This window comes from Haplochromis burtoni, unplaced genomic scaffold (genome assembly GCF_018398535.1).
Source record: "Haplochromis burtoni strain Fernald_Lab_line unplaced genomic scaffold, NCSU_Asbu1 Contig_109, whole genome shotgun sequence".
Taxonomy (NCBI): domain Eukaryota; kingdom Metazoa; phylum Chordata; class Actinopteri; order Cichliformes; family Cichlidae; genus Haplochromis; species Haplochromis burtoni.
In genome coordinates this window covers 234586-260079 of record NW_024582470.1, presented here as the reverse complement: position 1 = coordinate 260079, position 25494 = coordinate 234586, and the positions used below count along the sequence as shown (strand labels likewise).

Genomic DNA, 25494 nt, shown 5'->3' with positions numbered 1-25494 from the left:
AATAAATCACATATAAAGTGTATTTTAGAATGTGGAGGGAATAAAAAAATCACATTTTAGCGCATTCACAGATTATTGAATTACTGAGTTACGTTATTTTACTGAGTCCTATATAAAAAAAATATCTGTTTTGTTTTTGTTTTTTTGCGCAATGAAAATTCCGGTTTACCTACGCGCCTGTAGCAGATTTGTCCTCTCCGTCTCTCCGTAGCCGAGCAGGAACCAGTCGCGCGGGTTGCTGTGTGAATAACATTTCGCGGGAGATTAGCAAGTGGAGAGTGTGTCTGCTGTCAACACGGACGACTGTAACGTTTTACTGAATCCATAGCAGAATGAGTTTGTGGGTGGACAAATATCGTCCGTCGTCCCTCGGGAAACTGGACTTTCATAAAGAGCAGGCGGCTCAGCTCAAAAACCTGGTAAGAGAAATAAGCTCCTCCATGATGGCTGTTTATTCAGATTGGCGGTAGCGTCGTAAATAATGCTGCATGTGAGCTGGCATGATCGACAAGTTTAGCTTTGCAAGACAATTGTGGGGGGATTTACTGAGCTGGTTAAGAGGTTTTTGTGTACAGCTTGTAAAACAACCCCGTTCATGCTATCGTGGACGTTACTAGCTATGTGCAACTTGTTCCACTTTGACACTATAATGGAGCCAGAACCTCACAGTATTGACCAAGAGGGAAAATAGATCCCTATATCTGATGGAGCAAATGCCATTTTACATCCGCTTAAAGATGATCTCATCCTCTCACACTTTCTGTATACACATCACACACACCATCCTTTCCTAGACAGAGTATTGTGCACACACAACTTGTGTTTTTGAAGTGCTTGTTCACATATGTTCATCGTTTAGGCGGTACTATTCATACTTTTTGTGTTTCTTATTCCATTCATGTCAATGCTTGAAAATGGTGTTTTTAAACATACAGTTTTGGTGAGAAAATTTAATCCACTGACGTCTTGGTCATGAGTGTAATGGTAATATTGAGCTTTTAATCATTCCATCCATCCAAACTATTGTTCTTCCAAGTTGGAATGATTGCATGGTGCATATCTTTTATGACTTTAAAAATAATTGGTTGTAAAAGTTTGAATTTATTTTAGATTTTCTCTCATCTCTGAAGAGTTCATTTAAATTGGTTGATTTCTAGCATGGATCCGGCTTTTAAGCATAGTCCACAAAAGGGTTCAGTTTAGCCAGGAGCTTTTAGTAGTTTAGCCTGCTTTTCCAAACCAGCTTTGGTTTATTTTTAGGATGACTGTCCTGTTACAGCACCCAATTTTGTCCAAGTTTCAACCATCTAGATTTTGGATGTAGTCCCCCTTCTCCATTATTCCATCCACTCTGTGCAGTGTACCGCTACCACTGGCACATCTTCAATTACTGACTTTGGCATTTTACATTGTTCTGAGTATTGGTCAGTCCAATGAGTGCTGTCAAACAAATCCTTTCTATGCTGGCAAAGAGAAACTACCAGTTGTAGTCGACCGTGATAACTAATGAGAAGTTAATAGGTCTGAAGTTAACCTTCAGCACCATCAATAAAATAAATTTAAACTTGTTCACCCAATTCTTGTTTTTTGGGTTGTTGTCTTGTGTTTTGGTCATTTAAGATGTATACTGCACAACTTTTTTACGCTGGAGAAACAAAATCCCAAAATAACCATGACATGACCTTGATAATGCATGAGTTGACGTAAACTCCTGAACAAGAACAGCTAAGAAAAAGTAATATTAAAAAGGTATATAATATAGTGTAGATAATGAAAAGTAAAGTTTAATAACAGTTGTCACATTTTCTTTGCATGCAGAGCAGTGTTGCTCTCATTGGCAACATAACGCAATGTTGGTAATATTTAAAAGCAAAGATATAATGTCTGATTCTTTAAAAAAAAAAAAACTTCAAACACAAGGAAAAAAGAAAGAAAAACTACAAATTTTGTGTTAATGTTTCAGGTTCAGGGTGGTGACTTCCCACACTTGTTGGTGTACGGTCCATCAGGTGCAGGCAAGAAGACTCGCATCATGTGTCTGCTGAGGGAGCTCTACGGTCCTGGGGTGGAAAAGCTTCGCATTGAGCACCAGACCATTGTGGTAAGAGGGAAAATAATTAAACAATCACTCTCCCCAAGCGAATAACTTCTGTAAAATACACCTTTCACATGCTGTATTTAGAGTCACATCTCTGATCAATCTTCAACTTTTTAGACTTACAACTTAAAGATTTAGTTGTTTGTGGTTTTTGTCTGCAGGCTCCCTCAAAGAAGAAAATTGAGATTAACACCATAGCCAGCAACTATCACTTGGAAGTAAATCCAAGGTGAGGAGATTTTCTTACTTGATAGTTGCACTCCTGTATCTCAGGGAACTGCTTTACTTTTTCCCTCCAGTACATGTGACAACTATAGTTGCTATAAAATGCCTTTTTGCTTCAGCTATAATGTTTGTTTATTGTATTTCTGTTCTGTGCTGTACAGTGATGCGGGGAACCAGGACCGCGTGGTGATTCAAGAGCTGATCAAAACTGTGGCACAGTCTCAGCAAATCCAGTCGAGCACACAGAGAGACTTCAAAGGTAGAAGTGTGCTAATTTAGCCTGTAGTCAAATGTATGAAGACTTAACCGTTAAGACTAAAAATGTAGACTTGCGGGATTATGTTTTATCTGTGAACTCATTTCACCTATTTACCATTTAGCTCTGTGAAGTCACAGCATCTACCTGTCACTTATTTAGCAATTGGCACCCTTATTTTTTTTCTTTTTCTCAGTGGTGTTGCTAACAGAGGTGGACAGACTGACGAAGGATGCCCAGCACGCTTTGCGTCGGACGATGGAAAAGTACATGGCCACCTGCAGACTCATCCTCTGCTCCACCTCTACATCCAAAGTCATCGGGCCAATTAGGAGCCGTTGTCTGGCGATTAGAGTTCCTCTGCCGAGCACAGAAGAGGTGAGACGAATTTGGTGTCTTTTGGCGTGCTCTTACTAATCTACATTATTTGGAACTTGTGTTTTTGTTCATTAAAGTAACTTTTTCCCTTTTTCTCTGCTGTATTCTTGTTTTTTAAGGTTTGTAATGTTCTTACGTCCGTCTGTAAAAAGGAGGGTCTCGTCCTCCCAGCTGAGCTGGCCAAGCAAATCAGCGAGAAATCTGGTCGCAACCTCCGTAAAGCGCTTTTGATGTGCGAGGCCTGCCGAGTGCAGCAGTAAGTTGTGGCAAAACTTACTATTTTCTTTCTTATGTTGGAATTAAAGCTAAACACATACTTATTTAGCATATCTTATTATTCACAGGTATCCATTCTCAGTGGACCAAGACGTCCCGGAGACAGACTGGGAGGTTTATCTTAGAGAAACGGCTAATGCCATCGTCAGCCAGCAGAGTCCTCAAAGGTACATGTGACAGAGAGTTGGTTCTGTTAGAGATCAAACTTGTGGAGATACTTTGATGAAAATTCCCACCCGTGTTTGTTCCAGGTTGTTGGAGGTCCGAGCCAGACTGTATGAGCTCCTGACCCACTGCATCCCTCCTGAGATTATCATGAAGGTATCGTTTACTTCACGTTATCTCCTGTGAAAGTGCAGTTTGTGGTTGTCTTTAATGAAGAGGCTGTAAAAATGTCCTTGTTCATTCCTCTAATAGTGTCTCGTGAAAGAGTTGCTTAATAACTGTGATGGGCAGCTGAAGACGGAGGTGGCTCACATTGCAGCCTATTATGAGCACAGACTACAGCTGGGGAGCAAAGCCATCTACCACCTGGAGGCGTTCACTGCCAAGTTCATGGCCATCTACAAGAAGTTCATGGAAGATGGTCTGGATGCGATGATGTTTTGACTTTAAATGGACTTTAAATAGACCGATATTTTTCTGGTCAGGAGTTTAACAGCTGCGTTTCTTTGTTGCCTCCACAACTTTCACTGGACTTGAGACAGGCTTCTGTTCTTTTTAGGCATTGTGGTGATGCTGACACAGTTTACTCCACAATAAGTCTTACAGTTTCTGGCTTTATGCGTAGTTGCCCAAAACCCTCAGCGCTAAACGCTGTTAGTAAACTTTGATCTCTCTGTGTAGTCGTGTAAACTACTAATAGGGGTGGTGTGATGACCACCCCGGGAGGAGGGAAAAAATTCACATTGTACTGAACAAAACAATAAATTGCTTTGATTACAGATATTCTGATCTGTATGCTATATGGATGTGACCAAATCTATAATGATTATAATAAACACTGAGCTTTTTTTTTTTTTTTTATCTGAAATCGAGATATTGATGCATGGTACGTATGAGCAAAGGGGGATGTAACGCATCATATTTCAGGATGAGTCAGCCTGTAGTAAATGGATAACAAGATTGCCCAAACTAGGGTGAATACAATTACAGATGGGTGATACATTCATTCATGTATGCACAGCTCGCTGAAGGTCCCTCCACACCATTTTCATCGGGCCTCAGTGTGGACTTTGGGTCATTGGAGCACTTTATTTTCTTTTTTCAGCCTCTCTGTTGTAAATTTGTTGCTGTGTTTGGGATCGTTGTCCTATTGCTTGTCCTAATTTCACCAGAATACTTTGGCATACAGAGGAGTTTGTGGCCACTTCACGGTCCTGTGGCTGCAAAACGAGCCCAGATCATCAGCCCTCCACTAGTTGGTATGAGGTGTTTGTGCTGATACGCTAATTGGCTTTTGTTAAAAGTAATGCTGTGCAGTATGACCAACATCTGCATTTTTGTTTTTCCTGTCGAAAGAAAATTGTTCCAGAAGTCTTGTGGTTTGTTCAGATGCATCTTTGCAAACATGAGCTGTGCTGCCATGTTCCTTTTAACCTGCTAACTGAGGCCTATGAGTCTGAGCTGTAGGCCACTCCTGGGAAAACTGTACACATGTAAACGCACAGCTTAGTGCTCCAGAGCAGCAAACTCAAAATTTCTGCTTTTATAGAGGAGTTACTCTTGCAACCTACTTTATTCCTGTGGAAGTGCACTTAGAGTGTAGTGTGTGCTTGGTTTTTCACAGGACTGCATAGACTCCTGTGAAAACTTTCTTTTTCACAGCTGCACGTACTGTATGTAAGGGCAGCTGGAACATGGGCCAACAAGGACGTAATGCAACATGTTTCCAGGGTGAGCCAAAGCACGTGTGCTGCAGGTATGTAATTATATAACTGTGGGCTCTAACCACATTACTTCAGGACACACAGAGATTCACTTGCAATAACAAAAATGGCCAAAATAATACAAAAAAAGCTGAATTATAGAGCTTAATTTACACTTTTTGTTAAGTGTCCAAATAAATAATTACATGTCTTTTAAAAGCTCACTGTCCTGTAATCTTTCTTGTTAAACTCAAAGTACCTTAGAGGTGGAATGAATGCGGTTTGTGTCCTGCGAATCAAAATTAATTTTGTGACTGTCAGACCTTTGATCCCAACTCTAACATGTCTGCGCAGCTTCATTTGTGATTCTCTTTCAGCCACTTCTTAGTTCTTGTAGCATTTGCTTAATTTTGTTTATTTACTACTCGTCTTGGAGAAAGAATGTGTCACCCTGGACAGACCGTTATTTGTGAACTTGTTAATCCTCTGCACTCTCTCCATACAATGAAAACAAATAGACGTATTGGAGACGTAAGGTTATCTAAAATAGAGATGTTTTATTAACACCAGCATTACTTAGTGACATATAAAGCCTAAAATGTGAGGCTGATTGCAGCATGTCTTAAATCAGACCTCCTTTAGCATCAAATCCAAACTATTACAGTCTGAACAGACTGCACTGCTGCAAGCACACTTTGGGTCGAAGCAGCTCCTGCCATCAGTAACATTCCTTGTGTCTCTTGGCTGTATAGTAAATAATGAGGCCCAGGGTGATCAGCACCCCTGAACCTACCAGAATCAAGAAGCCCATCACAGGACTCTTGCTCAGAACGTGGCAGCTACGGCAGGGCGGTGCCAAACTGGGACACAGCTGTGGCTCTGCTCCTTGAATCGGGAAGCCGTTATGCTCGATGATGTTGCGATAGTTGGAAAGAGAGGCTTTGACAATGACTTCCTCGTAGACTTGGCCATACAAGCCGAACCCCGGGTCTCTCTGATCGTTCAGGGCATAGGCAAAGTAACCCTTCAGGTTTACACCATCCAGAGTGTATGCTGTGGAGGACAGAGGAGGAAAGGCAGCATGTTAGGTATTGAGTCTTCTTTTGGTTGCTTCCTTTAGGGGTCACCACAACAGATCATCTGACTCTATCTCAAGCTCTTACAAGCCTCCATAAATCTTCTCTGAGGTCTTTGTCTTTTCCTCTTGAGTGACAGGAGAAAAGAATAAACTTAGTCAATCTCTGACCTAATCCCACCCCCACCTTAAACCTGTCTGTCTCGCTGTCCTCATACATGTCCTTCACCTACCTCACACACTTCTCTGCTGCTCCTGACTTTCTTGTGGAGTACCACAGTTCCTCTCTTGGCACCCTATCCAAGAGAGGAACCTCAGCACCTTAGCTGTACTTTCCCGGTCATCTTTCTCTACCACCCAGTCTTCTGCAACCTCAGATATTCAGTATGAATAAAAGTAAATAAAACATTAATGCCCTATACAGCCAACAACACATAAATACTACAGTTATTCTATAATTCATTAACTCAAACATATGCAGCTAGATATTGCTCTACTTTTGCGCTTCAAGAGCTTAATAAAAACTGCTCTAACCTGTGTATATAAACTACTTTGAAAAAGACCAAATAAGCATAGATGCTGTCGCCGTATTAAGAATAAGTTACCTACAAATGCTCTCCTTACAGCCTGAGATAACAGCTGTCCAACCAAGTGAAGTAAAGAAACATTTCTAGCTATAACCTCCAGCCTAGGTGGGCTAAGCAATTGACATCGACCTTCACTGTTGACGCCCAAGGTCAAATGATCTTGAAAAATAATTTTGACAAACCCTCTTGAGCAATATTTCATATCAAACGACAAAGTGAGAGCAGTAGAGCGCACTTTTTTATGTCACCTTATGTCACTCCATAAGGTTTTGCAAAACCACACCCTGCATGAATATATCTTAATATATCTTTTAAAAGTTTTTACATCTTATAGAAGCCAAAGATTTTAACCAGTTCTGCTCCAGTCATAAGGGTAAAGATAATTAAATACACCATTTTATTATAGAATTCTTCGAGGTCATAGGTCAAATCAGGGTCACAAAAATGAGGAAAAACCCTTAGTTTCCATGGTTATCTCCAAACTTTAAAGCAACATATTAGTGATTGGAGGACATAAGCACTTTGTGTGTTTGAGCTCTTTAAGACATTATTTTTCAGTACAACATTCATATTACCAATGCTGACATCAGAATAAAACAAAGTTTAAGTATAGCTCTTTCTCTTCGGGTGGAGCTGCGCTGTCTGAGTGCTCTTGTTATTTCCTGTACTTTGGCAAAAGTCAAAGTGCATGTGAAAATGTCTCTCCCATCGCTTTTCTTAAAAAAATGACTAATAATAAACTTAATGTGGCTCCAGCAACACTACAAGATATCATCCTTTGGTGTAACACAGTAAGCTTTACAAGGGCAGGGACCTGACTCAAAACTTCAGCGTGGACTGTGCGTGCATCTCTGTTGATATTTGTGTTTGCAGTTACGTGGGTCCAAGTCAGCTGACTGAGCTGGGATCAGTGACCTAAATAGCTGTCTAATAATTAAACTGCATTGAGGCCACAGAGGGGAGAAGACTTTATCTCTACAGGATTGTACACAAGTTGCATGACATTAATCCACAAAAAAGTCTCACCTTTAAGTGCCTCGTTGATATAGTTGTACAGGTAGTAAACTCTCAGGCTGTCCTTGAAGCGGGCCGAATCTTCCTGGACCCCGTTAGCCATCACGTAGACGGGCACGTCGCTGTAGTGCTCTTTCACCTTACAGAGCAAAAAAAAATAAAAAATAGAGCCTCTTATGCTGCTATTACACTGAAACAACATCTGACCTGAAAGTTTTCATCCACTCAGTATAAAAACACATAACTGCAAAGGGAAACAGATGGTTGCACACCACAACCATCACAACAGTCTTACCCAGTTGAGGGCTTTCCTCAGTCCCCAGGGCACGACAGGTCTTGGGGACATGATCCACGTGGTATCAATCATATGTTGGACTTCAAGCATTGCTGTGTAGGTGTATCTGTAGATGTAGAAAATAAGAGTGACTAAAGAACTTCCTATTAGTTAATAAATAATTTCTGATGAGCCTGGATAGTGTTGAAGTCATATTAAAACAGAGTGGAGTGTCCAGAGGAGTGAGGTCGTACGAGTCTTCCTTGGCGTGAGTCACAAGCTTGGTACTGAAGTGGCTGATGGCAAAGAAGTCATACGTCCCTTTAACCAGCTGTCTGTCGTCCTTCTTGAAAACTGGCAGTCTGTGGAAGCACATAAAATATAACTAAAATTTAACTGCGTACACTTAATATTACACACAAGGCTTTAAATCTGTACCACACTGTGAATGAAGGATTTGTACTCGAGTGAGTTCAGCTGCCGCAGCCAGCTCCTCATCCCCACAGGATAGTCCCCACTGCCAAAGATTGGCTCTGCGAACCAGCCGACGCAGAAGTCTAAAACCCTTTTTGCCGGCTCCACGTCTTTTCGGCTGAATGAAAATGCCGGCTCCACCCAGTCCATATGCAAAGCCAGAGACACCTGATATTACACAAAGCATGCCAAGTTCAGGTGAGCATCTGAGACTATTTCTTTCTCCTGGTGTCCACACCAGGGGCGGATCTAGAAGGGTGACACGGGGTGGCAAGTGCCACCCTAAAATGATCCCTTGCCACCCCAAGTGCCACCCCAGTTTTACATATGACAGTGTTGTTTATGAAAATAAGATAGCATTAACAGTTTGAGTGTAGTTACAGTCAACAGTGAATATAAATGCTAAAACTGAATATATTGGATAGTGTCCCGTCCCCCCCACCACCATTAATAAATGGTTCAGCCCATAGCAGGACCGGCTTTTTTCTTGTTTTTAGTAGCAAGCGATGCTTATGATTGTGCCAGAGCACATTTTGAACAACACCATGGGAATTTTGGCTTTTACACAGGTGGTTGGATGTTGCACTCTGGAAATGGAAGGAAGGTGAGTGTTATTAACCCTCTGTGGTCCACGGACACGCTGCACCTCCAAATCACATGACTATTTTAAACTTTTTTTCACCGGCACACGTCATTTGTGGGGCATCTTACTGCGAAACCTGATTGTTCTCTCATTTTAGTTTTAGTAATATTTTTAAATGGTTGCAGAAAATGAAAAAAAAAACAAACCTGGCAGGTGTATTGGCTGCATTTTTAGATAAATAGCTGTACATTTTGTAAACATATACAGAATTTATATTTGCAATTCAAGTTATAAAAATGTACTCAACATGTCTGTGGGGGTTTTTACAGTAAAAAAAATACTACTAGGATTTTAAGTTCTTTGTGTGATTTCAGATCAGTAATAGTACTATTAATAGTAATAGTAGTACTAATGCAGTATGTCAGTGAAAAAAATAACTAAATTCATTTGAGCTGAAAAGATACCAAACAAGGCAAGGGGGAAAAAATAAAATGAAACAATCTGAGGGTGAAACGTAAACTCAAAAGGAGTCAAAAATGGCCTTTGGATTTCAGACCTCAGTGGGTTAATCTAACAAATCATGAAAAATTAGGTTTAAATTTTTGTTCATCACAGTGCAGATTTCTGACATTTTGTGTAATTTAAGCTGTAACTATGTGATTGTTTTCTAACAAAAAACAGTGTGAAACTTAAGTTAGACTTGTTTTTGTAAACGAACCGCCCCATGTTGTGTAGCTTTCTAGATTTTATACTTATTGGGCTACATATTTATTTATTATACACGCTATACAGTACATAACATCAAAACTCACATGTTTTATGTAACTAAAGTGTGTAATTATGTGGGCTACAGACAATAATTAAGTTATAGACTATATTTATATGAAAAACGTGTATGCTTACTGAATCATTCTAACCATATGTAACCACCTGCATATGTGTTTGGGGGGGGAAAGGCTTTGATTTTGCCACCCCATTTGATTTCTTTGCCACCTTCATGACACCCTAAGAAAGCTTCTCTAGATCCGCCCCTGGTCCACACAGAACCAGCACTTCACTGACCTTTCCTCCCTGTGCATATCTGAACTCGCGGTCGTAAGCATGCCAGGCCAGCGCGTGAGCCCGCAGCATCTCATGGCCCTCCGGGTAGCTCACCATCTCATCGTTTGGTTCGTTCAGGGTAATCCATATCTTCACATAGGCCCCTAGCTCTCTGTAGCAAAGCCTGGCATAGTCTGCAAAGGCCTCTGGAGTCTTACTGTTACAAGGGAAAACAATATCTACATTAAGAAACTGAAATGGAAGTAATCTTGCTGCTCTGATATATCTAATAAAAAATAAGTATATACACAGTATAAGTATATACTGTGGCTCAAGACTTTTGCACAGTGACAACATTCAGGCACTTACATGTGATTTCAAAAAATAATAATGGTGGCTATCATTCTACTTTAAAAACAACGTCAGATGTCACTAATGGAGTTAAAAATGCCAGCACATCAGACTTTCAAATATTGGGATTGCTGGTTTTAGTATCTCTTTATTACAGGAAGAGAAAACACGGAGCAGTCAGCGATCACGCAGGTGAAAACATGGACACACTGTTCCTGGAAACATCGCCGCATGTTTGCTTTTATATCACACCACTCTGCCCATTACTGTAAGCTGTGATAAACCATGACTCATAGAAATTAAGGTGTATTTGTTCTGTATTCAGAGCAAATTTTCAAGCTCAAACGGTGTTTATATAAGCGCTCTATCTGACCTGTTCAGCCACTTGTTGGCAGTATCCAGCGGGGCCGGCAGGCTGCTGCGCTGGCGGGTGTGGTGCCAAAGAGTGACCACAGGTGTGACATTAGCCTGGAGCAGCTGACGTGAGAAACAGCGATAGTACCCCAGCAGGGTGGTGTTAGGATGAGCCACATCCCCTGTAGGCACCAGAGCTGACCAGTTGAGGGAGAAGTGGAAGTGGTTTACTCCGATCTGCCTGATTTCTTCCACCTAGGGAGGAGAAGGAGGAGGGATACACACTGAAACTAAGAAACCTCCCTCAAACCTTTACATGCTGTTCCCAAAAAAGAGCCAAAACAGGTGGCAGGTGGGTAAAATGGCCAACCTGCTGGCGGATGGTGGCGTAATCGGCACAGTGTGGGGTTCGATGTAGAGGCGGTGCGCTGAAGCCCTCCAGCTTCAGCAGCTCTCCGTTGTTGGAGATGTTCCAGAGGTAAACATTTGGGTCTGCAAACTGGGTGGGCGTGGTCTCCACCTGTGCGAATAACGATGCAAAACGATCAAAGCAGTTTTGCAGGATGACTCTGTGGGTTCATGTGGTTTATGATTAAGAGAGGGTTAATTACTGTCCCTGTTTCTAAGTTGGACTTTCACCATAGAAAACGCAGGCTGGAAGTAATGTAATCCACACGATGCAAGTTCGATCAGGGCAAGAGAAATACTTTCAAATAAGATATTATAATCACTGCATAAATCTTCAAAATGTCCAACAGAGCCGTCATGTTAAATATGTTATAGATATCAGCCCCACAGATGGTAGAATGATAAACAGGTCCATTGTCAGCTCTATTGTGAGTCCCTGAATCAAAGCTGAGACAGTTAAGTTAATATTTTCTTGAGTTGACATCTCCAAGGAAGCATGTAACATGGTAGACGAATGTACCTGTATTAATTCAGCTCCATATTATTGTGTGAAGTTGCACTGGGTTGGGAGTGGTTGTGTCACATTTTTGGTGAGCCAATGGCTGTAATGGGGCTGGACTAATTAGAGGCAGGTGTACCTGATTGCACTGATACACTGGTCTACTTATAGCCCACACTACAAACACTGCTGTGTCATTTTGTCTCTCTCTGCAGGTGTGTAATGTAATGAAATCTGATGGATGGATGGGTTTTGCACTGTGAGTTATATAGTGAGTGTTTCATTTTGTCTCTCTGTGCAGGCCAGGGCCTATTATATGCTACAGCCTAAAGGCAGCGGAGTTGCAGAGGCTGTAGTGACCACTGGCTATCTACTTGCAGGGTGGTGCTAACCCCTGTTGAAGTCAACACGTGGAGTGCAACAGGCATTGTGGCATAGCTGGCTCTGGCCTTGGGACTGTGTGTTTTTACTTGATTCGCAAATGGGACACTGGACTGTTTTATCTTTTGATTATCGTGTCAATAAATTATCTTTTAGAATTTTATTGACTATCATCTTTTTGCCCACGGCTGAGACTGTTGGTCAGACCTGGAATCTTTTTTGGGTGTGTTACAAGCATTCTAATCGCCTTTCATTCATTATCCGACCTCTGGCCCGCCATGACTTCCGCATCCATCTACAAAACCCCCTGCAGTGCCTACACACCATCTCCTCCCGGGCTCAGTTTACATGCACAAACACCCACAAGCACCTGGATTGAGTTGGCTGACACACCCCAGGCGAAATCACAGGGGAAGGATCCTTGTACTGGTCTGTTCTCAGGAAGTTCTGGGAAACCGTTGCTCTGGATGACGTTTCTGTAGGAATGATGACAGCGGCACAAACTTTCTTCCTTTATTGTGTCTCTTTACTGTGTTTGTAAGACATAATTGTGATTTTTTTTTTTATATAAAAAGAGAAGAGTCCTTAACTGAACCAAGATGAAACAGTTACTGTAGATATGTTGTGCTGTCTAACCTTCTCTACATCTTCTCCATCAATGATCTCAAAGTAAACATCCCATTTCTTGGTACTGGTGCTTACTGATCATTAAATCTCTTCTCAATCCAGCTTCAACAACTCTTTCCCACTACATGAAGGTAGTGGAAATGAGTTGTTGGTGTGGCTCATCAGCTTTATCGCTCTGCTGTGCTGCTGTACAGCATTTTATTATCATAGTAACTTATTCTGCTGTTGGAGGAATTCAACAGATACCTGCACAAAATGATAAGAACTGAACACATGCCTGTAAAAGGTGGCAGATGTCTTTGGCTCCCTCTTCATGTCAGGAGTGTTGAAGTCCACATGGTAAAGCCCCCGTCGTATCCCGTATTCCCTGTGCCACTCAAAGCCGTCTATCAGAGACCAGGCGGTGTATCCAATCACGTTCACTCCATCTATGACGATTGCTGGATTACAAACACAACAGCGCAGATGACCCATATTTAGTTTCAGTGTGAAGATATTGGTTGCCATTTTTTTTATGACCACTTATGGTGATATGAGAATGTCAATGCACGACACTGGACTTACACTTTAGCGCCTCGGCGATGAACCTCTTGAGGTAGTACATGTGTTTTGGGTCTTTTGTCTTGGTGTTGCCGAGGACGTACCTGCATGGAAACCAAGACGTTCAACAGAGACATGAGGTGGCATCAAAGAGGTGCTGTGCAATCAGCAGAGCGTCTACACCTACCAACCACTCTGCACCACAAAGATGGGGGGGTTGTCATACTCCGTGTTGACCCAGTATAGCAGCATCCTCAGGTCCAGATCCTCCTGCTGCCCAAACTTGAGGCTGTCGTTGATCAGATGGAAGCTCAGCGCCGCTCCGTGAGAGAGGGCAAAAAAGTCAGCTGTTCCTTTCACCTGTTCACTTTCTTCCGGCGTGAAGGAGGGCAGACGTGAGCCCAGCCTTGACTTCATGCAGGGAGGGTAGTCCCCATCTATGAACAGTGGCCGGGCGAACCAACCCAGGACGTGGTCCAGGGAGCACTGACATTCTCTCAGGCTTTCCAGGCGAGTGCGGCTGGGCTTGATCCAGTGAGAGGCCAGCGCCATGGACAGTTTGCCATGGTGTCGTGGACGGTAGTGGCGGTCGTAGAGATGCCAAGCAGCTGCGTGAGCCTGGAGGAGGGAGAAGCACAGAAAAAGAGGGGAGATGGGTGGATGGGATGTAGGCATAAATGCTGGGAAGGATGACACAAAACAAATATAACATTAATAATATTAAATATTATAAGGCCTTGAGATTTATTATTTTCACAGCAGCCCAGAAACAAATACATTATTACTCATGAGAGCAGCTCGATCAAATATTCGTTCCTACACAATCAGGTTATCCACGATGATGGAGTTTATAGATTAACAGTTTTAAAGAAAAAAACTTGTCATTGCTCCACCAGCTTCGTCTTCATGTAAGTCATACATTTCAAGCATCTTGAAACGTTCTACAGTCCAGTAAACAAGACCATAAAAAAAGATATACATAATTTTTAAGAGAGTCCAAATCCAAATAAGCATGGCAAGCCAAAGCTACGAGCTTCGCTGTCAGCAGGTCGGTAAAGATCCTCAGGCAGACAATGATAAGGAGTTACTCATGGTGCTGAGAAAAATTAAGAAAACAATCAACATAGTAAGATGTTTGTTTCTGTGAGGTTATTGTCTGCAATAGCTTTGCTTATTTGTGAACTAACGTGTAGTCAGCAGGATTTACAAAGACGTTATATATAAAATAATGACATGTTTTGCAAGTATCTTTACGACTCTGTGTGATTGTACCTGCAATATAATAAATCAAGTCCTTTATGACCATTTAAATTTCTTTATAGTACTGTGATGCCATATTTTTGTTGCAATTTCTTGGCTAGACCTTGCTTTAAAAAGACTTTTGTAACCCTTTAAAGACTAAACTGGGAAATAATGGCATACATGAGTTTTAATTTGTATCAAATTTGCTACATCTACGGTAGCTTTCTTCTTCTTCTTCTTCTTTTTTTTTGCTTTAAAATGCATTTCCCATTAACAGAAGTGTTCTTTATGCCCCAGACTGACAGGTTGGATGGAAACAAGTCATTTACAATAAATACTACAGGCAATCTTAGTTTAAGTGTTATAAATTTTTTAGATTTGTTGGCCTGTACTCTGTCAAAAATATCTCCCCTGAATGATATCAAGTGAATTTGAGAAAGAACATTCCCTTCACAAGGCATAAGTGCCAGTCAGTTTTTGGTAAAGTGACAGTTATATCACTTTATATCATCCTAAAATGTCTCATTGACATTAAAAATGTCCTTTTTATGGGAGAGCTGGCCCAGAGAGCAGAAAATGTAACGTAAAGATGCTTTAAGTATTGGATTGGCTACAGAGTCAAAAGGATACTTGCAAAACAGGTAATTTCTTTATTTTAGAAACCCCTTCAAATCCTCTTCACTAAAGTTGTTTTAATAATGTAAGCACATATTTTAGATATTTTAAAAAAAACACACATACACACAGGAACAACATAGACTCACCTTGAGTAGGTTGTGTCCAACCCGGAATGGAAGATCAGGGTCGGTCTTTATCCCGGGAGCCACCACTCCGGTGCCATATCCGTGTCTCGCCACCACAAAGGGGTTATCGATGGTGATCCAGTACTTTACGTCATCCCCGAAAGCCTGGAAACAGAAATCGGCGTAGTCTTTGAAAATCCCCACGAGCTCCGGGTTGCTCCATCCGCCGAGGGTCTGCTGCAGGTGGTCTGGCAGGTCCCAGTGGTAGAGCGTGACCACCGGCTCCACGCGGATCTCCTTCAGCTTCTTAATGAGTGTCCGGTAGTAGTTGGTGCCGATTTCGTTGTAACTGCCACGGGTACCGTTGGGAAAAATCCTGGACCAGGACAGGGAAAATCTGTAGTGGCTGACACCGAGCTGTTTAATGGCTCGGATGTCAGCGTTGATGTTGTGGTAGCTGTCGCTGCCCACGTCTCCGGTGATCATTCGGGTGCCGCCGCGCGTAAAAGTGTCCCAAATGGAGAGCCCCTTCCCGTCCTTTTCGAATGCGCCCTCCACCTGGTACGCGGCCGTGCCCACCGCCCATATGAAGTCCTTGGGGAAGGTGTCATAGAGGAAAGCCTTGTCTGCCGGATAGGGCAGCTTATTGAAGCGACCCCAGGTTTTCAAGCCAGCGTTAGACTTTGCGGTCACGGGGGTGAAGAAGCCAAGAAATGTCACGAAGGTGAGCAAAGCCTTCATGGTGGCCGTCAATACTGGCTTTGGATGTCCAGTTTTGTCCCTTAAAGGGGCTCTTATTTAATCATGCTTGGAGCTTTTCAGTCACTAAACACGGGACTGTGGAGCGCAGTCAGCCAGCTGTGAACCCACCACACGCCGCCTCTCCAAATCTATCAATTATTAGCCAAAGCACCTGACGCAACGAGCTCTCCAGGCACAACATGATGTTAAGAGCCCCAAATGGCCAATCCTTTGCTTAACCACATTAGTTTTAACAACAACTGATGGGACATGGATACATTAAATATGCTTGTTTTGTCTGTTCAAGCAAGGCCGCAGTTTGGCTTTTTTTTTTCTTTTTTAGTCTAGATGTGATAAAGTATTCACAGCACAGGAAAGGAGAGTGGCCCAGGTGTAACACCCCTAATATAATCCCAGTAACGGTCCTATTATTATGCATCCTCAGCTGGCACATAATTTCATAACTGTATTCCGGTGTCACATATCAAGCGCAATAAAAGCTCATCGACATTTCTCACCGGATCCGGTTCACTCAGGACCCCACACAGAAAGAGAGGGGGGTGAAGAGGAGATGTATGCAAACAGCAGACTGAGTGTACCCTGCAGCACATCACTTCCTTATCTTCCTGCTCTCAGCTGGGTTGCTTGGAAACTCAGGCCTCTCTTGCTGTCGGCTATTTTGGTCCATATAGCTGCTGCATAAATATGTGAAGAGACATGAGTCTGTTGGTGCTGCTGGCAGCTTCCAGCCTGACACTCCAAATCTAACCTGACCTCGTTAACCTACACCAGACTCTGTATACAGTTCTAATGCCACAATCACATTTCAATGCAGATCGTTTAAATAATATAAAGGCAGCAAACAAATATGTCCAAAAGTATTTCTAATCATACTTGTTTTCTTTAGAAAGAATGTATTATTTATTATTCCTGTTTGCACACAATAAGAGCTTTATTTCGTTTTATTGAGCCATGGCACAAACCACCACTGTGCAATGATGTGCTTTATCTTATGTAATCCTCACAGCTTGTAAAATAAGATAAAATTGAGGGTATCTTTGGACCTTGGTCTGCAGTCTTAATAATTCTGTCCTCATCTTTACAAATGTAAACAAATATGAAAAGAAGTCATAAACCATATCTCGTAAGGAAATGTATAACTTGATCAAAGAAAGGCTCTATAAAGATGGTATGAGAAGAGTTTGTATGGGGACAGTTTGTCTCATGTTGACTGTCCTGACACGCGAGTGTTCAAACGACCGTCTGGACCAGTTAATGAAAATTTTAACAAGTGACAGATTTAGTTTGTGATACCGTTTGGAAAAGCTCAGAGTTCACCTGCTGAAATCCAGATTAGTGACATCAAATGAAGCCGGATCCATACTGTGAGAATGATTTTCAGTTTCAGCTTTTTCCTTCTTTGCTTCCTTCCAACCCTCAATTGTTCATCCAGCTAAGGTCATGTGGAGGCTGGTGCATACTCGAACTGAGACTGGGCCAATGAGGTCTTTACAGAATAAACCAACCATTATCCTCATTACTGGTTAGTCTAATGGGAGGTAAGAAATGCGTGCACACCTTTAACAAACTGTTTTCCTCATTCAGCTCTGTGCATTTGAACAGGGACGTTGGAGATGAGCGTGTAGTCGCTGCTCGTCGGTGCAGCTCAGCTCAGCGGGGGACAGAAGTGCATGCTCTTGTCATTTATTGAATTTGCCTTGAAAGGCAGGTGGTTTATCTAATGCAGGGAAACAGACTCAGCCGGCAGTCGAACAGTATGTGATTAAGGCCTGGCACGGACCATAACCCGAAGGCAGATTGTGGTGTGTGGGTGTTTTTCCACTGAGCTGGGCTACGCTGCAAAAGTTCAAAACTCAAGTACATGTGCATAAGCAACGAGGAGCACAGCTTGCCTCATAAACAACACAGGAAAAGGAGCAACATTGGACGCTTAGCAGCCTCAGAGTGCACAAACACTGGACTGGACAGCGTGAGTGTGCTTTGACTCTCTGCAAATAAATAATTTTAATACACAGACAATCCACATCTGATGCTGCTTGATGTCCACTCTGACAGCAGTTTAAAGTGCAATCTTCATGTTGGGTTAAAAATTTAGTTAAGAAGGACACTGACTTATCTGTTTGCATCTCCTTAAAAACTTGAAATCTGCTGATGTCAGTCCATGGATCCTGAAACCAGCCGTGTTACAAATCCTTAGCAGACCCTACCTGCACATGTCTGAGTGTGTAAGGCGTTAATACATAAACTACACAGTTTTGTTTTAAAGCATCACCTCACAAGGTGTTTACTGTAAGATGCATTAGATTACTGTGCTCAAAGAAATGAAGAGAAGATTTTATAGAAACATCAAATCTTAATAAACAAAATCATCAACCCTTTGAGGGCTGGATTCATAATCTACAAAAATCAGAATTACTAGCTGAAATTGCTCATCCAGCTTGCATTATACTGTGGCTCAGTTGTGTATGTGGCTGCATTGCAAACCCTGATTCTGATGAGACAGCAGATGGTGTCCCAGGGGGCCCCCCCTCCCCTCCAGACCTGGATGCCAGCACCAATGAGCCTTATTTGGTGACGTCAGTCACTGATTCATAACATCCCAGAGGTTCTTAATTGGATTCAAGTCTGGGAAACGTGTGTCAGTCAGTGGCTTCACTGTCTACATCATCCAGGAATTGAGTAAACTCTGGCAACATGGGCTGGACAGTGTCTTTCACCAGCAGAAGGTCTGACGCTGGGTCTGAGGACATCATCCCAGCGCCTATGAACAGTCACAGCAGTCTGTGTGACCCTCCCAGGAAATCCCTCATCCTCCCCAGTGCAGACATCCTGGATAATGTTTCAGGGGGTGAAACGTTTCATGTGCTCAGTGTGAGCCTGCTCTCCTCTGTGAAGGGGACGGGTCCAGTTCTGGTGTCTTCGAGCGAATGCCAGCTGAGCTTTGAGGAGAGGTCCGACTAAAACATGCGAGGCCCTCTGACTGAGTGTGTTTGTGACAGCGTGCTCAGATATATGCACGACTAACCTGCTGGAGCTCATGAGTTTATGAGACTTTCTCCGGCTCTGTCCAGTTCTCCTTGTGTAAGCGCTCATCTTCTAGTATCTCCTCCACACTGTGCTGGGAGGCATAACATATGGATGTGTGATCCTGAAGGATCTGGACTACCTGTGCACCCTGAATGTGCAGCAGGTACTCATAACAAGGACACTAACAAAAAAGCAAGACTGGAGAAAAATCAGTCAAGAAGGATCCAGAGAAAGCAGTGATCTGTGGAACCACCTGTAAAAACCATTTTCTTTTGAGGGTTTTCACCTGCTGTCAATTTCATTTGGATCAAAGCAGATGAAGTAGACTTCTGCTCCCTGACTGGACTGATTAAAATCCCTGAAGTTTAACTGACTACTTGTTATACTGTGATAATCGAATATTCCCTTTTAATTTTTTTTTTTTTGAGCAGTGGAGTTTTAAGCAGAGAAGTCAAGAATTCCAGTTTATAAAATCAGATTTGCTCACAGCTGCTTATTCACGCTGGAAGACTCATCCGTGACACATATTACTGGCTGAGGTAGGAGATTGTTGGTGATCTTTGCGTCAGACTCCACATTTCTCCCCCACAGCACTTTCTCCCTAGCCTCCTCTAAACTGTTTAGATGTTCACTGACAAACTTGAGTTGGACCTGTAAATACGCCCTCTTAAACAGGGGGACTTTGCAACATTTCAATCCATTACAGCGTAACATGTTACCAGTGGTGTTCTTGGTGGTTGTGGTCTCAACTGCCTTCAGATCATTAAGCTTGTAGTTTGGGCTGACCCACCACATTTCCTATAAACATCCTCATGAGGCAAGGCCTTGCATTGGACCGCCAGACTGAGGGCGGCTGATAGCCATTTCATACTTCTTTCATTTCCAAAGAATCACACCAACAGTCACCAAGCTTCGTGATGATGGTCTTCTAGTCTATCCCAGTCTTGTCCCTGAAGTCCTTTGACAGCTATTTGTCCTTCCCCATGATGTGGGAGAGGTTGGAAGATATAGTTGCTGTGAACAGGTGTGATTTATACACATACGCTGAGATCAGGAGTATCTGTGGACTGATTGGGACACAGACATCTGTGGGAGCCAGAATTCGGGCTCGGTTGCAGAGGATCAAATAGTTATTTCACTATTCTAAATTATTTCATCGAGTTATTTCACTTGATTTAGAATTGTGTTTTTTCTTGATTTACGGTTGATATGCTGTCGCCCGAACAACTAGACTGTTCATTTCTTTGAGAAAACTGACAAATATGTGATTTCCCTCACTGTATGCACAACTGGCATTTAGAACACGACGTCCATGAGCACAGGGAACAGCTGGTAAATTTGTCAATACTTCCTAAATTTTAGGATTTTAAAACCCTTCTACAACCACCTGGCTAACACCGAGGAGCCCCCCCCCACTTTGCCATAAAAGCTCCAACCCAGTACCTTTGGGGCTGTCTTGTGGTGTCATGCAGTCATTCTTCACCAACGGTTTTAAAGTTCTGGTTAAACAGTGCAGTTGTTTGTGAAGTCTACTGATATTAAATGTGTTTACATAACTGTTTTGATTACAACTGGATATTATACAAGCCCTTTAAAAAAAAAAAAAACGGCTCGACCTTTTCAAACATTCTTAATAGCTAAAATATCTCTATTCACGACACCCTCTGGCATCAGAGCTAATCATACCGATAAAGCACAAACCACATCAAAGTAAAAGAAAGAGAAAATGAACATGTCAGGTTTTTATAGAGAATTATATTGATACAATGGAGGGTCTGACTGGGTGGATGTGAAGCAAAGTTAATCAGCAGTGACAAAAAAACCAAAACAAAACCAAGAAACTAGCAACACAGCTGCTCATGACTTCCTTCTATCAGCAAGTACAAACCTAAAAATGAGACGCACACTACAATCGTTTCCAGAAGCAACTCTACAGTCGGACAGTTCTGACACTTTCTTTTTCAATATACGGTTTTAAAAAAAGTTTTTTAATATACAGAGCTGTAAACAAAAGAGCACGTTTTATTTCTTTGTTTAAAAGTAAATTCACACAATTAACATTACATAAAAAAAAAAAAAAAAAAAAAAAAAAGGTAATGGTTAATCTCTTTCAGTTTTTAAAAGTTGACACGGAGGGAGGTTTGATAAGCAACGCCGCTTTTTGGGAGCACTTTTAATAACATGAGTGGGCAAAGGCTTTACAGCATCCTCCCAGTCAGCGTCAAACACAACAACAGAACATGAAACAGACATAAGAGACTATTTACAAGAGCGATCTATTTTTTTTCCTTTGTTTTTCCTCGTTAAAATCATTTCTACTTAATGTGGCTTAACGTCATCACAATGCAGCACAAAGCAACAACCCACAGCTGACGATGCGGATGTATTGATGTAGTGTGCACGTGGAATATGCAAGTGTGTAAAGTCGGTGTAACAGTAGGAGCGTCGGCTTATGAAAAGTTTTAAAAAGTTCAATGTCCATTTATTTTGTTTCGTTCTTGCGTCATTCCTCCGTGACTCTCGAGGAGACGTGCCGTCTTCTTTTGTCCTCTGTTTTTGTTTTAAAGTTTTTTTTAGCTCATCTTCTTCGCCCAGCTGCCTTCTTGCGACCCTGAAATGGAAAAGGATGAAAACTGAACAAATAACCAAGCATATAAACTCCTTTAAAATACTTGAGTTGTTTTAAAAGACACTAAAATGGATGTGGCAACACTTGACCCTAGAGCTGGGCGATATAAGATTTTTTCATATCACGATATGTTTTTTTCATTTCAGGCGATAACGATATCTATCACGATATAAGCCAAATAACTATATTTGTAAGATTTAAATGTGCCGTTGCTCACAAGTAAAATGTGAAATAATCAGCAGCTTGTTTTTATTTAAATATTTATTTCCCATAATAAGTTCAACAGGGTAGATGTACTTAAGGAACATGAGACTTTTTCAGATAAATAAAGGCAAATATTGCAAACTACACAAAAGGCAGCCACTAAAGCGTTTAAGTTTCAAAATAGAACAAACGAAACAGACTAAATTGTCAATTCCACTTAGAAACAAAATATTAATTCTAAAAATAAATCTTAGTTTGTTTTACAGAAGAACAGACAAAACTGACTAACTTTTGTCAATATCAAATAAACTGAGAACTAAAAGGAAATTCTCAATCTCTCCTTGTTGTATAGCTGAGCTTTTCAAACAGTTTTAACAGTTACTTTAGTCTGACAAAAGCCGAATGACGAATTAGCGCTTCCAGTCAGAGACTGAGGCTACGTCCACACGTACACGGGTATTTTTGAAAACGGAGATTTTCGTTTCGTTTTAAAAAATAATCCCGTCCACACATAAAGGCAGAAATGAAGGAAAACGCTGCTATGAACATGCCAAAGCAGCAGGTGGCGCTAGATTCCTAACCGTGCGAAATGTTGGCCAATCAGAAGTCTAGAAGCCTCGGTGGGAAAAAGTAAACAAAGCTGGGGCATAGAAGCAGAACCGAGTCGTATGTGTGGACGGACAGTAACTGTGTGTATATGTAAGCATTTAAACACTGCAGAGAGTAGAATACTAACAGTATTGTAGAAATTCATTTCACCGAAACAATAACGTGGCGCACAGTGTGACGCATGCACCAGTTTATTGTATTTCCAGACTTGCTTTCGGCACAATTTACAGTGCACGCTACTCTGTTTTTTGTCAGACTTGAAATAGCCGAAATACCTTCACACTACGGAACTTCTATGGCTCTTCCGTTCGACAATCTCTCCGGCGATTGGAACCATCATCTGTTTTCTCTTCGGTCACGCTCGGTTGATTTTTCTAGTCGGCACACTCATTTCCTCCATTACCCGCTGGCTGCTTCCCAAACAAACACACGTGCGGCTTGGCACTTGTGCTGTACGTAACAAGTCACGCGACGTGACGCTGCGGCTGTGATTGGTTCGGCTCTGCGCTACTTAATTTGGATTGGCTGACCTTTTTTTTTTTTTAGAGGACAAGAGCGGCGAGGTCTATCGCGATAGCTTAATTTCTCTATCGAGTAAAAGTTATATCGCGATACATATCGTTATCGTTCTATCGCCCAGCTCTACTTGACCCAGTACCTTCGGTGTTGGCTCATCCTCCTCTTCCTCCACTTCTTCCTCCTCCTCCTCTTCATCTTCTTCCTCAGACTCATCCTTAGTGGCAGCTGCCTTCCATCGGCCCCCGCGCCTGTATCCGCGGACAGAACAGGAACAGCTTAGCGTGCACATATTACATTTTGTGCCCTTGGAGGAGCAGTCGCAGTCGCAGATGTGCATTTTTGCAAAAGTGAATCTTACGTTGGCTTCTTGGCCGCCGGCTGAGCCGATTTAGGCGGACGTCCTCTCCTTTTCTGCGGCGTGGACTCTGCCGAGTCAGATCTGTTAAAGGAAGACAAAAACAAAACGACTTCCATCAAAAACGAAGCTCGCCGACAGAACTTTGAAGCGCATCTCGTGTTTCTGCTTGCGCCGGCTGTTTTCGTACCCCTGTGATCGTCGTGGCGCCCTGGCTTGCCTTCCTCCCCTGGTCTTCACCTCCATGTTTTCACTGCTCCTGTCGTCGTCCTCGTCTTCATCCTCTACTTCCTCCTCCCCCCTCTCCTCGTCCTCCTCCTCTTCCTCCTCATCCTCCTCGGGTGGAGGAGCTGCCTTCTTCCGCCCCCTCCTCCCTTTGGCAGGCGTGTCCTGACTGGGCGTAGCAGACTTCGGAGGCCGGCCCCTGCGGCCTTTCTTGGGCGGACTGTTCTGTTCGTCCTCCGGCCGGTTGTCTTCGTCCCACGGGTCCTCAGAGTCAGCCGCTGCGGTGGTGTTGGCAGTTGCCTTCTTACGTCCACGCTTCGGCTTGCTCTCCTGGTCATCGCCGGAGGTTACGCCCCGTTTGCGACCCCTGGGCTTTTCGATATCCTGCACACAAACTCATTGTTCACCATTTCTTTGTTTCACAGTAAAAAAGACTGAAATTCAGTTTTTACAGCAGCACAAAGAAAAGGAAGAAGAAAAATGGTGATGAGAGATAGAGATTTGAGATCTTTGGAGTGGTTTCTCACACGTGACTGGTGAATAGATCTGTAAGCAATAACACACAGAGCCCTCTGTAACCTTACCGAAGGCTGAAAAATGACACAAGTCGTCTCGATTCCTGAGGTTAACCCTTCTAAAACCCACAAACTCAGTGAGAAACTCATGTGAAACTCATATTTTTGCATAGAAAGATACCATTACTTTTTTCTGTTGTTTGTTTTGAAAGGAAGGATTTCTGAGTCAGATGAAATCATGCATGCGAAGCAATAATGATGGTTTACACAATTTGTACACGTTAATCTAGTCTCGACTTCAATCCAGCTGGTGTTTGCACAGTCGTATCATAAAGCAGAGACACGGGGATTTACAACAGGCAGCACTCTGCCGAATCACGGCAACGCTCCCTTCACTACTTTCCATCAGCTTCAGTATAATCTTTTATCACGGTTTTGCTTATTTGCTTTTGTTTTACTTTAAAAACAAACAAACGAAAGAAACAAACAAAAACCACCCCACACTAGAAAGAATAACTTACAATAGAGTAAGTCTGCACAGCCTCTTTGCTTTTAGATTACAGTCGTATCAATTTCAATCAAGGTTGTAACAATAACTACTCCAATACACTTTTCAACACATATTATTAAACAATACATCCTGTTAAGATCTCATCAGAAATAAAGACGTGATCGCCACATCGACGTTTATCTTCTAAACAATCAGTCTCGCAGCGCCTAAAGGAGATTTACCTTGTCGACACTGTCTGCTCTCTTTAGGCTGATGTCCTCGTTTTCACTGTGATCCATCTCTGTGCTGTCATGCCTGAAAAATAACATCAATCATTACTTGTTAGTTACAAACAAAACAGGGTGCAACAAGTGACGTAGTCTCCTGAATTTTCAACATTTGAAAATGATCCATAGACCCTACAATATTAGAATGAAACCCCAACAGTTAGACAAACCCCTATGAGCAAGTGCTTGGCAACAGTAGGAAGGAAAAACTCTCCTTTAACAGGAAAAAGCCTACGGCAGAGCAGCTACGTATGGAAACATCCTACGTGCAAACACGGAGTGCCTGGAGCTAATCCGAGTCTTTTATCAGACCAAAATATTGCTGATACGTTACGTTTTCTGAGTGTGGGAGTCTTGCCGTTATATCTCCTACCTGCTTTTGCTGCGCTGCGGAGAGCCCGGGTTGGACGAGGAGTCGTTACTGGTGGTCTCCATACGAGAAGCTTTACTCTGGAGTTGTTTGCCCGCTGATGACAAGGGCTTGTTTACCGCCCCCAAAACGTTAGCAGACTTGGGCTTAAATAGGAAGGAGAGGCGGTCAGAGTGGAGCAGTGAGCCGGATGTGTGATCAACAAAAC

General features: G+C 42.4%; 3 protein-coding genes across 3 annotated transcripts in view; 1 reads left to right on the top strand and 2 right to left on the bottom strand.

Moving 5' to 3' along the window:
- The first annotated feature begins 203 nt into the window (after positions 1–203).
- rfc3 (replication factor C (activator 1) 3) lies at positions 204–4181 on the top strand. The gene is made up of 9 exons (XM_005928116.2): positions 204–419; positions 1964–2101; positions 2260–2327; positions 2485–2582; positions 2776–2957; positions 3077–3213; positions 3302–3400; positions 3485–3554; positions 3651–4181. Exons 1-9 carry the CDS (start codon positions 333–335, stop codon positions 3840–3842), a joined length of 1071 nt encoding a protein of 356 aa, XP_005928178.1. The 5' UTR covers positions 204–332; the 3' UTR covers positions 3843–4181.
- Positions 4182–5638: 1457 nt separating this feature from the next.
- On the bottom strand, positions 5639–16183 carry kl (klotho). The gene is made up of 13 exons (XM_005928117.2): positions 15316–16183; positions 13497–13927; positions 13334–13413; positions 13047–13209; positions 12513–12618; positions 11225–11374; positions 10874–11109; positions 10171–10366; positions 8515–8693; positions 8306–8413; positions 8073–8178; positions 7790–7916; positions 5639–6154 (listed from the first exon to the last, which is right to left on the bottom strand). Exons 1-13 carry the CDS (start codon positions 16033–16035, stop codon positions 5820–5822), a joined length of 2937 nt encoding a protein of 978 aa, XP_005928179.1. The 5' UTR covers positions 16036–16183; the 3' UTR covers positions 5639–5819.
- Positions 16184–20810: 4627 nt separating this feature from the next.
- Positions 20811–25494, bottom strand: part of pds5b (PDS5 cohesin associated factor B) — a 32179-nt gene continuing 27495 nt past the window's right edge. Inside the window, exons 30-35 of the mRNA XM_005928118.3 lie at positions 25290–25432; positions 24872–24944; positions 23590–24008; positions 23403–23483; positions 23184–23292; positions 20811–21694 (exon numbers count right to left, since the gene is read on the bottom strand). Coding sequence (XP_005928180.1) covers positions 21662–21694; positions 23184–23292; positions 23403–23483; positions 23590–24008; positions 24872–24944; positions 25290–25432 — 858 coding nt within the window. The 3' untranslated portion in view covers positions 20811–21661. The remainder of the gene's footprint in view (positions 21695–23183; positions 23293–23402; positions 23484–23589; positions 24009–24871; positions 24945–25289; positions 25433–25494) is intronic.